This window comes from Thermobia domestica, chromosome 9 (assembly GCF_964235325.1).
Source record: "Thermobia domestica chromosome 9, izTheDome1.hap1.1, whole genome shotgun sequence".
In the NCBI taxonomy this organism is placed as follows: Eukaryota; Metazoa; Arthropoda; class Insecta; order Zygentoma; family Lepismatidae; genus Thermobia; species Thermobia domestica.
The window spans coordinates 34,374,016-34,387,263 of NC_137462.1; the positions used below are offsets into that span (position 1 = coordinate 34,374,016).

Below are 13,248 nucleotides of genomic sequence, written 5' to 3' on the forward strand. Positions count from 1 at the left end.
TAATAGAAAATTGGTTGTATTATTTCACCTTTCCACTTTATTGAATATGGAAAACAGTTTAAATCAGCCTTTCCCAACCTTATCACACTGCGGCCCCGTTTATAGTCCACAATACATGTGAAGGACCCCTTGCAATATATACGGTTAGAATTTATATTTCTTCCCTATATTAGTATATATACAGTTTCAAACCTGGGTTTCAAACCTGGGGTCAAACACCTTGACTAAGATGTTGCAAATATATAAATAAATACAGTACGTAAACCAAACTAAACGATAATAGCCTACCCATCAGGTGTAGAAAGAAGTATTTTTTTAATAAAATAAAATTATTAACTTCAACAATTTCACATGAGAATGCTCTTGGAGTATAGATAACTTTTTGTAGGTCGAATATCACTTGTCACGCAAATTGACCTGTCATTATTAATTCGATGATTCAACTTAAAATGGTGTATTTCTTACTACTGTGTGTGCCTTTCTTAGATTGACTTGCGGACCCCCTGAGATCGTCTTGCGGACCCCAGGTTGGGAAAGACTAGTTTAAATATCAAAAAAGAAATATAAAGTATGTATGTTAATTGGCTACTTACTTTCATCTGTCTGAGGGGCTGACAATATATCACTGTGTTTCTTCTTTACTTCCTCTACATTTGCCTGTATTTTATCTATCATCCCCCGTATCTCCTCCACCTGTGAACAAAATGGTATATTAATGATTGTAATAATAAAACTTTTTTTAAAAAAAAAAGTCATTGAAGCAACAAATGGACAAAAAGATTTATCATGACTACCCAATATAAAACATAGAAAGAACTGATTGTATATCTCATATAGGGATCTATGTACCATACGAAAAACTATACTTTTCAGTATAAATGGTAGTTATCCCCAAAAATTGTAGGGATGAAAAAGCTGAAAATGCTTTATAGAAATTAGTATAAATTCAAAATGTGACCCAAATAGATTGCTTAATTAGAGTTTGGCACCCCTTTTCGGCATCGAGACTATATGATACTTAGACCTACAGTTTAGGGTGGGATCTAAACTATCGCAATGCCAGATAATCATTCTAGACTGGCATAGGGACAATAACCGTAATCATGAATTTAGTATCACATGTTAAGAACTGTAAGCCTTTTCGCTGGTCTTTATCTGAAATAGAAGACGACAGTGCCAGTGACATACATAACAATTCAAATTGTGTATTTTCACTTTCGATCAGGGAAGGAATTACATATCGCATGTTTCCAATTAAATCTGAAACTTACTCAGCATCCTATATCCATAAGTAAGGCTTTTATCGACCTAAAGTTTCTACTTCAAAGGAAGCGACCACTACGTTATTATCCCCTCCAAAAAGGAGACAGGTCATCGACACATTGGAACCAAGAAAGCGTCCCCACGCCATCTGCACTTATAAAAGGAATTGCAGGACGTAATTCAGAATTCAGTCTACGGTCAGTTAGTGATCAGTAGTTCGTCGGTAAGTCGCCGGTCGTGGTTCTATCAGACATGAATGTGAGCATTAGCATGCGAAGACTTAGTTTCGCCAGTCTTGGTTGTTTTAGTTGGATAGTGTTCTAATCACGCATCATAACCAATACAAGACTCATGAATGAACACTTCTACAAGTGAACAATGGAACTATGTGCAAGTGATTAAAGAATGGTTGGTGTGTAAGCCAATGAACATAGTGACTGTTTGTGAGGTTGTCGTAGGCAACCTCAAACATCTGTACCACCTTAAACAACCGATTGGTGTCATTGATAGGGAGTGTATATGATGATCCTATGTACAGTACTCTACCATCTAATGTTCTGGTCAGATTTAATTTGAGTCAGGCAAAGTTATTCGGAATCTTTCTCAAAATTCTCATTGCTCAAATTGCTTCTCTGTACCTCATGCTAGAAATCTTATAAATATCCATTTCGTTCACATTTGCCTGTACAACGGTATACTAGTTTAACTTTAATTGAGACTGCTATTTTTATTTCTTATACCAAACAAAAAAAGTAGTTCTATCAAATTCAATCAGTAGAAAATTCAAGGACACAATAAGCTAAGACTCTAAAAGTTGGATTTTAGACAATCGGGGAGGCGCTAATTACATTAAATACAGCTGCAACTACACAAAATAATCAGTTAATAAGCTTATACATTACGTATTTAACGCATTTGGTTATAGGCCTAATATAATCGTATCGATATTTTCGACATTTTGAAAAGTTTATAACCATATACCCAACTATCTTTTTTCATGTTTCTAGATTTATTTGTTTAAGTTTTACAACCGACTTTTCTGGTCATTTTACAGGTAAAGGGGATGAGAAGAAATGAATAATAATGATATGAGTGGTGAAAGTTTAATACATAACACCCATACCTTGAGCTAGATTCGAACTACGACAGACAGGTCTTGCGATAGCCAGTCAAATGCCTTTAATAAGTGTTTCTCAAATTGTGATCCCGGACCACAAGTAGTCATCGAGGTCTATCCTTGTGGTCAACGGCGCCGACTTTCCAAAATTTATGTGGGTGCATATCAATGGTGGGACGTATTAGCCTACCCCATGCCGTAAACGTCGCCAACACCTAGTGGCCCACTTGCCGGTAAATGTCGATCGTCGCTATAGCGACGCGTCGAAGAACTGCCGCTAGTGTGCCACTGGCGGCAGGGTTTCGTCGAGTCGAAATAGATATCTAGAGTCGGGGTATTGAAGTTACCACCATGTAGCAGCGAGGACTTCATTTTTGTTCGCGCTTCTTCGATTTGTAGCGGAGAATCGCGAAGGAACCAACACGAACTATCGCCAGTCATGTGCATGCGGTTATTATTATATATTATTTTTTCCTGACAAATTGTTCCTAAAGTGAGCTACGGGGTCAAGAGTAACCCCTGGCTCTACATCATGAAGTGAAAAATCTTGAGTTGAATGATTATAATTGTATGAATTTGGATGACAACTGTAGCCGATCATTTGAAAGTGAATATGGGAGAACCATGAAATAAAGTAAATAGACACGCATCATTTTGTTATAAAATTACATATTGAACGGACTTTATCTGATCTCAAGCGGTTATCGTTGAATATACATGGTTACAGGAGCACTCTGATTAGTTAAATTAAAAATAACTCGAGGATTTATGCCTCTACAAGCGACTTTTTCTTCATTCGCCTCTGTGGCTAAGTCGGAAAAGCACGCGCCAAGTAATCCAAAGGTTGATGGTTCGCGCTCACCCCGGGACACTTTTTAATTTTTTTAGTGTTTTTCAGATTCTCGTTAATGTAAACAAATTACGCATATAGGCGATTTACGCACGTCACATATTTTGGGGGAGTAATTTTGTTGTTCATTGGCGTTTCGTCGCGTCTCTGTCGCTGGTGGTATAATTTTCAAAACGGAAGTGGGGCCACCGTGGATCGTCGCTGCGGGGCCGCCAATTTCTGGCGAGATATCTCTACTTGCCCATCGGTGGTGCACCGACGCTTTCGGCATGGGGTATATGTTTTCAGGGAAGTCTCGATATTTGATTGATTTCTTTTTAGTTAAAATCTTTGATGAACATTGCATAAAGGGAAGTGCTGTGATAAAATGAAATATTCCGGTACTATAAGGATAAGTTGGGAATGTACTAGCTCAGTCGGTAACACGGCTGACTTAAACGCAAGATAAACGGGTTCAAATTCGGGTCCAAACTAAAAATCTTGTGGCTGCGAAGCACCCACAGGATTATTTGTGTGGGTGCCGGAACCCCGGAGCACCTACGTGTTCGGCGCGCATGCTTGTGGTTCTTTTTAAACTGAACATCTACGTTGCACTATTTATGAACTTGAACATTATATTACCAGCATAATCCAAACATACGACAACTATCAGGGGTCGGCAGAATCATTCACCTCATTGATGTGAATAACATTTTCTTATAGGTAACAAGGTAAGCACACACACATTCTTATAGCTTGTAATTTAAAATGAAAATGAATTTTATTCAATACTATTTTTAAGAATATACACTAAGTAGTAGAAAAATAAATAAATTTGCTTTTGAAGGAGAGTACGGTCATCCTTAGAACATTCTGACTAATAAAACTGATCCGCATTAAAAAAAAAAAAAAAAAAAAAAATCCGACAGATCGCTGCTTTAAATTGCCCTACCATATCAGCTAGCTTCAGGTTTCTTGGACGGAGGGTTGTAGAGTCATGTTCTGTACTTTTCATATTTATTACTAATCTATGTTTCTGTCTATTCACTTAGTCCTAAGATTGAAGGTTATAGACAGAAATGAATATTTTTCATACTTATTCTTTTTAATCAAAAATGAAATTTTTAAGTTTTACGTCCCACAATTATGGCGGCTAGGCTAAAGGAGACGGCGAAGATAAGAAATGAATGAAATGGTGGAATGAAGAAAGTAGGAGGAAACGGGAGAACCCCGAGCAAACCCATGCACACAGTGTTTGTTCACCGCAAAACTCATTTTGCGTGAGCTCTCTTTAATCAAGGCTAGTCTTCACTTAAGGGTCTTCACCACAGCGAAATTAAACTATTGCTAATTTTAGAGTTTTTGTAACATCTTCAAAACAAATAAAAATATTCGAAAAGCAAAGACATAGTGCACTAGACAATATTATTCTGCATGTGATACCGTTACCACAACTCATATATCTGCTTTCGATTTGCAACTGTCGATAGATTTAGCATTTGTTTGCGGGTTCTGTAAATAGCGGCACACCAAAAGCAGGTAGGGAGTTGTGGTAAAGGTATCACTTACAAAATCATATTGTCTAGTACACTATGTGTTTGCTTTTCGATTATTTTTATTTGTTTTGAAGATATGGCAGAAAATTCTAAAATTAGCGGTAGTTTAATTTTGCTGTGGTGAAAACACTTAAGATTAGAATGTTACCAAAGCCTCGGTCAAACATTCGGAACGTAAACAGGGAAATTCTTGGAAAATCCCGCGGTACAAGAATAGTTTGCACGTCTTCAGAGATACAATAACTTTGACTTTTGAGATAGAATATTTAGACATTGATACCCTTAACCAATCCATAAACTGACGAGGAGATACCATATCATCTCCATATAATAGAAACCATATCATCAAAAGAGATTAGATATTAGGTCTTGACGTCAATATTCAGCAATGTAAACAGGGGAGGATCCAGGGGGGGGGGGCAATCGGGGCGATTTCCCCCCCCCCAGAAGAGTAAAACTTTCTTATTTTATATATATAAATAAAACCCATTCCAACGTCTGGAGCCCTTAAAAGTAACAGTATGACAACACACCGCCCCCCCCCAGAAGTCGGTCCTGGATCCGCCCCTGAATGTAAAGGACAGTTAATATTGTCAAATCCTTGCCTCATATGCTGGTCACAGGCTGATTCATGACGTTTTGTCACTTAACTGATAATTACATTAAATTACAACAGTTTTTCTGCCCTTCTGTTCGCTGAGAATATCCCACGCCTTCGTTTACACTAGGTAACCAGTGTTTGCAAACTGTGTCGACATCATGGAAAAATTCATTTAGGTCAACATCAATAAATGTAAATTATTTGTTATTGCATAGTGTTATTCCTTATTACTCTTCTGTTATTCCTGTCTTATCATTGAGTAACTTCGTAATACAATCACCTGAACTTCTTTCTTCAAGAGCATGCAAACCATTTCCAAGTTGTGAATTGTCTAATATAATCTCCTGTCTAGGCATACCGAGCTTTAAGTTTCATACCGTTTAAGCCTAGGTTGACTGCCAAGGTGATTTGAGGGTACTGGTCCCAGGAGGCCATACATTTCTTCTTACCTTTGGCTCGATTATGGATAGTTATATCACATTTTTGTCGCGATATTTTTTTCTCACGAAAATGTACCAATGGGAGCCGAGCACCATATGTGATGCTCATGGCCTCTCACAGTAATTTGTGACAATGAGCATCATATATGATGCTCAAGAACCTGGATAGGTTAGTAATTTGTGATATCAAACATGAGCATCTTATATGGTACTCATGGCCCCATAGAGAAATAAGGTGAGCACCACATATGATGTTTATGGCAGTCAATCTTGTGTTAATAGCAACAAATATTTTAAGTGCTCAGTTTTGTCTACTTAAAATTTTATGTTGGAACTAACGAAAACAGAAAAGAATAAAGATCAGTATGATGAAAATGATATCATGTGCTTCTACAAGCAATCAAGAGATCCAAAAAGAGATTGTATTGTATATTGTTGTTAGCTAAAACAGAACTGACGAAAAAACCGCTACCAATTTATTTTACAAGCCTTTACATCACCCCAAGTTTAATACTGGTACATTTGTTAGAAAACTGATCTAACATCATCTTTCCTGGGAAAAATATTATTGTTGTTCATTTAATTACTCTGTGTTGTTTCATAGTCTCTAGTTGATTTCTAATATTTTATAACAGTACTAATAGATGTTATTGTACAATTCACTTCTATCTTAACGAGAAGACATGTAGACAGTGAATAGTTTGCACAAAAAATTATCTTATCTCCAAGTTTGGGATAGTTTAAGTTGATGATTCCTTCTGGATCGGAAAAATAACTCTTTTTCATTGGTACAAAAACTGTCCAGCTTTATCAGCTGAGCCAAAGCTCAGATTTAAGCCAGAGTCACAACAATGGAAGGAGCTTTATATAAAATTATATAAAAATTGGACACGACTGGAAATAAATGGATAAAACCAAGTGAAATGGAAGAATGTCATAGGATACATCGAATGGAATGATCTGGGAGTCACCCGAAGATTTTAAGTGACAATGTATAAAATTCGACACACATCATTTAAAAGATCATGGAAGTAAACTATATTTGTTGGAAAAAGGTTTTCATGTGTGGTACCGTTTACGAAGTGGTCACCATTTAATTGGGAGTTCTTACAGTAGAGACCTGCACGGGCCGATTTTTTCGGCCCGAGCCCAATCCGGTCCGAACGTACCTAGGCCCGGCCCAGCCCGGGCCCGAAAAGTTTTGGAGATTTTCGGCCCGAGCCCGGCCCGGCCCGATAAGTTTTTTAAAATTCTTGGCCCAAGCCCGGCCCGGGCCCGATAAATTTTAAAAGTTTTTGGCCCGACCCCGGCCCGATAATTTTTTTAAAAAATTAGCTCGAACCCCAATCTTTCTCAAAATTTAGTACTAAATTTGACCTAACCCTCAGAAACATTTTCTAAACTCTGGTTCAAAACCTGACGCTTGCCTCCCGAATGGTACCATTGCCTCCTAGAACTTTGCCTGTCATCGAGAGAACAAAAACTCCATTCCCTGTAACAAAAATCTAACTTAATTGGTTTTTAGCATAAAGTGAAGATGGCAATATTGTTTAGCGACAGGCAAAACATTCCCACCCCTTCTTGTTATATTTTGAGTTCAGTGAAGGTCAAGGTCAGAGATCAATTTACCGCATAATGCCTGTAATCCTCTATAGTGAAAGTGGAGCCACTAAGCAACACAAACTGTAAATAGCTATTCTATCCTTTGTAACATTTTTCACGGACACACTTCTTCAACGTTTGGCTTTATTCCAATTATCGCTTAACGAAAGTCAATAATTATTAAAGAATTGCAATTGATCGGCCCCAGCCCGGCCCGACCTGAAGAGAAATCAGTGTCGGCCAGCCCAAGTCCGGCCCGGCCCAAAGAAATAACAGTGTCGGCCCGCCCAAGCCCGGCCCGGCTCAAAGAAATAGCAGAGTCGGCCCGCCCAAGCCAGGCCCGCGGGCCGGGCCGGGCCTCGGGCTAGGCCCGGCCCGTGCAGGTCTCTATCTTACAGTGTCAGATAAATCATCCAGTACTTATAAATCATGCTATAAGTAGAGATAGGAAAAGTCATAAGATGCATCGAATATAATAATCTGCTTGATCCATAAGGTCTCCTCTTCATGGGGCTCCTCCATGGAGGCACCAGACAATTTTAAATAGGTAAGTAATTTCATACATTATTGACTAGACCATGGAAAAACAATAAACTATTGAAGATTCTTTTCTGTGCGGAGCACTGTTTACAAAGTGACTACGAGTTTTACCTATGCAATAATTAACAATGAAACGATGGTAATTTCGTAAGCGGTGCATCACAGGAAAAAAAAATGTTCATACAAATGTTTTCTTTTCGATAATTCTTTCAATACTATTACCATATTTTACCATTTACAAGTATTAGTTGGACCCCGGATGATTCGGAATGGATCAAGCACAGTGCTCCATTCCATACATCTCTTGGCATTATCTTAACTCAGTTTTTGTTTCATTCATTTGTTACCACCCGTTAATTATTTATAAGCATTGGATATTTTACCTGAATGTACAAAAAGACTTTCAATTAAGTAGTGGTCATTTCATAAAGGGCGCCTCACAGAAAAAAAAAATTCCTACAAAAGTTCTCTGATTTTCTATGTTCTTTTCAATTACATAAAAATTACACATCTTACTATTGAAAATTTCCGAGTGAATTCCCTATGGCCCCATGGGGCAAACAGAGGACTCAGCTCGATGTGTCCTGAGACATTTTCCTATCTCAATCTTTGTTTCATTCTTTTATCCCCAATTTTTGTGAATTAAATGCTGTGCATATTTTATCTGAAATTCTTAGCCAGAAAGGATTTGTAACTTAAGCCCCCCTCCAACTTGAAGCGTTTTGGGGAAAACTTGACGTTTTTCACACTTTGTTGGAAGGTCTTTCAACACGCTTTCAGTAGCTCGATCATTTAGTAACAATACCCTTTGTTTAGGAACAGATCACGATCCTTACCATACAAGGATGTTATAAAATAGAGGATCTGCCTATACGTATCTTCGTCCTATAAACTCAGTGAATCCAAAAAGCAACCGAGCATCGTCTGAGCCGGCACGTCCAATTGGCTACGCTTGTTTCCGCCATGATTGTTGGCTCGAAACATTGCAATCTTAGTGGCGGAGTAGGTGTAGTGAAACTGTGACGTATGGCTTCTCGATTTTGTTGTATGGGCAGATCCTCTATTTTATGACATCCTTGTTACCAAACTTGTTAAGCGGAAGTGACGTGACCATTACTTCAAATACACTTGAGTTGTTGAAAGGCGAAAGTAAACTAAATGTGAAGGGTGAGAGTCTTTGTGGTGAGATCAGGGAATATTATGGTGTAGGTGGTATATTCATTCCATGAATTATCAGCTCTGATCCAAATTATGAAAATTGGTTTATTTACAAAAGTAGCTTAAATAACCCTATAGTTAGTAATTACCACACTACCATTGTTGATGACTATTTTTTGCCTTTAATTCGTTAACTTACCTCCGCAAAGAACTGGTCCATGAACTCATCCCTTCCTTCCACGTTAAGGGCCACATCGTCCAATCCAAAGTCATCCTCATCGTCACTCTGCGCCTGGAAGATAATACAAAAATAAACGTTAGTTCTCTTTTTATTTGTATATATTACTCGTATATTGGTCCAACTGATGATATAACAAAGAGCATTTTCTTGTGGTTTTCATAGAAATAGTTTTAATATGGAGCGTTAATAAGCAAACACAGTTCAGCTCAAGAATTAGAACATTAGGTAATATTTCTTCCCTTAGTTTGAAGCGATAAAAGTTTTAACGATGCTTTTAGAATATTAGGTAATATTTCTTCCCTTAGTTTGAAGCGATAAAAGTTTTAACGATGCTTTTAGAACATTAGGTAATATTTCTTCCCTTAGTTTGAAGCGATAAAAGTTTTAACGATGCTTTTAGAATATTAGGTAATATTTCTTCGCTTAGTTTGAAGCGATAAAAGTTTTAACGATGCTTTTAGAACATTAGGTAATATTTCTTCCCTTAGTTTGAAGCGATAAAAGTTTTAACGATGCTTTTAGAATATTAGGTAATATTTCTTCCCTTAGTTTGAAGCGATAAAAGTTTTAACGATGCTTTTAGAACATTAGATAATATTTCTTCCCTTAGTTTGAAGCGATAAAAGTTTTAACGATGCTTTTAGAACATTAGGTAACATTTCTTCCCTTAGTTTGAAGCGATAAAAGTTTTAACGATGCTTTTAGAACATTAGGTAATATTTCTTCCCTTAGTTTGAAGCGATAAAAGTTTTAATGATGCTTTTAGAACATTAGGTAATATTTCTTCCCTTAGTTTGAAGCGATAAAAGTTTTAATGATGCTTTTAGAACATTAGGTAATATTTCTTCCCTTAGTTTGAAGCGATAAAAGTTTTAATGATGCTTTTAGAACATTAGGTAATATTTCTTCCCTTAGTTTGAAGCGATAAAAAGTTTTAGCGATGCTTTTAGAACATTGGGTAATTTTTCTTCCTTTAGTTTGAAGCGATAAAATTTATAACGATGCATCTTCCCTCAAGATGCTACGTCTGTCAGTGTTCTTACGTAACGAAACATTTGTTGGAATCAAAGATATTATTTTACGTTTCAGATCCTTTCTAATAATACACTCTAATAATATCTTTTCACTTCTCGTAGTATTATAATTTCAATATACCTCGAAAACAGATACAATACCTTAAATATAAATATATAAAATGCATTAAATTCAAATATAATGAGAGAATAGAACTTCAGTAAGAGTGGTGAAAATCAACAATTGTAAACTTTATATTGTGATCAATTATTATTTTACTGTGAAAAACTTTAAGCTGAGAAAGAAATTAATGGGAACTTACTATAAACTTTAGGACAAGATGATCAATCATACCTTACAATTAATAGAGAGTATCATGCTTTCAGATGTAGGCTAAAGTATCCATGGAAATTTCGTGTTCAAGAACCACTACACCTTTGCCACAATTCATCTATCTGCTTTTCGTTCGCCGCTATTTACAGAACCCGCAAAAATGCTAAATCTATCTACAGTTGCAAATCGAAAGCAGATAGATGAGTTGTGATAACGGTATCACATGGAAAAATGTATTGTCTAGTTCACTAAGTTTCTACTGTTCGAATATCTTTATTTGTTTTGAAGATATTTAAAAAAAAAAAACTAAAATTAGCGGTAGTTTAATTTCGCTGTAGTGAAGACTCTTAAAATGGGAAGTTTCAAAAACACTGGCACACGAGTCAACTTACTTTTAAATTAGAAGTTTATATATACCAAGTTTCACCTCAAGTTTGAAGAGTAGTCAAATGCTGTATTTTTAGAATACATTTTGAACCCCTCTTTCCCTTACGATACGCCCTCGGATCAAAGTAACATGATAAAACCTTTGTTGGTACTAGATACAATGTTCCAAAATTAATTTCACACTATTCATCTGTTTTCCCAAGATGTGATTACAAACATCAAACAATACCTCTTTTAATGAGACAATATATATATAACGTCCTTCCTTTCTGAAAACTTGAATATTTGTGATAAGGCGTGTATGTACCGAGTTTCATTTTCGTAACTTGACGAACTCATGAAATACTCAATTTTCTAATTAATTATGGCCCCCATTTCACCCTTAGGACATACATTTTAATCGAATCGATATGATAGAAACCTAGTTTAAGGCAAGTGGCAACTACATTCCAAAATTCATTTCAAACGGTTCAGTCATTTTCCCGTGATTCGATTACTCACAAGATCAGATTCATTTTTAGATATACAGCGTGTTCGGAAAGCAGTGCCATACATTTTATTATGAAATAGCTTTTACGTTGTAACGCACTCCATCCGTAAGTCAACTACCGAGTAAATGCTTGCTCAGTTGTCTCCGAGCTCTGGGAGGTGAAGGACGGGCGATTTCGTAAACCTCTGTTTCGTCTCTTATACAAGTCCGTGATGCAGCTAACTGGCCAAATCTACGTGGCAACGCTGCCAAAAAAAAAAAAAAAACTCTACAGTATTCACTTGGCTCCGCAAACTTCTTGTGTTTTCGTTTGAAATGGCCCTGGAAGGACATTGTTACAGAACAATTAAAGACGGGAAAGCAGCTTGTAAAATGGCTTTAAGGTTGGTTTAAAGGGACAAGTTTTGCCGATAGATGGCACTACAGTCTTCGTATCTCTCCCATGTATTTTTTATCTTTCACGAAAATTCACGATTTCTCTTACAAATTTTCAAGCTACAGACTTCAAATTTTTAGAAAAGGAACTTCATAATCTATCAAAGGCAATAATCCGTGCCGATTTTTTATTTAAAATTTTCTTCATTATTGAAATGGCTTAATTGTTGAAATGGATATCCAAACCTTTAACAATGGAAATTTTTCAACAATGAAGAAAATTCTAAAAAAAAAAAAAAAAAAATCGGCACGGACTGATCCCTTTAATAGATTATGAAGTTCCTTCTCTAAAAATTTGAAGTCTCTAGGTTGAAATTTATAAAAGAAATTGTAAATTTTCGTGAAAGGTAAAAAAATACATGGCAGAGAGATGAAGACTGTAGCGACATCTATTGGCAAAACTTGTCCCTTTACACTAACCTTAAACGCACTTCCTGAACAGGTCTTTTAGAATGCCTTCACAGATTGGAAATCCCGCTGGTAAAGATGTATCAAAGCAGAAGGAGAATATTTTGAAAAAAAAAAAAAAAAATACTGTATAGGTATTATTATTATTAATATTATGTGAATAACTGTTTTTGTTCTCATACTTGTAGACTTGATGACATTACTTCCCGGACAGACATTGTATTAAATATAATAATTCAATAATAAGTGGCAAAAACCTTCAGTATTTTCATTTTCTCTCTTTTTCTCCACGATTTTTCCCCGTTATTTTGCGGAGGACAAATAACGCGCATCTCTGAAGCACTTTTTGACAGAACTCATTTGGCGATGTCACTCTCACGTGACGTCAGTGCTGCATGTCCCGCCCTCCTCGTCTCTGCCTCTGCAGTCAATATATCATTCTATTGGCTAGGAGTTAAGACTCCAAGGAGAAATAACAAAAAACTGACAATTTTTCTTTTTTTTTCAGAAAAAAAGAAAAACTTGACATTACTCACTTAATAAAAATTTGTCACAAAAATGGTTTGTTTCTTTGTTCGTTATTTGTTCAATTTCATGGATGATAATTAAGAATATCTCATTTAACTGTCAACAAGTGTTATGTCTATCATTTGGGAGTTTTCGAAATAACTCTCTGCTGTTTTTGATAAATAGGAGGTTCCAAAGAATACACATATTCGAACATTTGATTCGTCCAAAATTGAGTTGTTTTATAATTTATGAACGTGCGAGTATAATACTACAGAGAGCGTCCTTTTCATGTATTCGGGACATTTGAAAATATGAAAAGAAAAA

The 13,248-nt window shown here is 36.3% G+C and overlaps 1 protein-coding gene across 2 annotated transcripts in view; it reads right to left on the minus strand.

The window, feature by feature from the left end:
• LOC145694546 (syntaxin-1A-like) overlaps positions 1–13,248 on the minus strand; it is a 145,565-nt gene that overhangs the window by 65,839 nt on the left and 66,478 nt on the right. For both annotated transcript variants that reach the window (XM_081770863.1, XM_081770864.1), the window contains exons 2-3: positions 9,306–9,398; positions 594–693 (exon numbers count right to left, since the gene is read on the minus strand). In XM_081770863.1, coding sequence (XP_081626989.1) covers positions 594–693; positions 9,306–9,398 — 193 coding nt within the window. The remainder of the gene's footprint in view (positions 1–593; positions 694–9,305; positions 9,399–13,248) is intronic.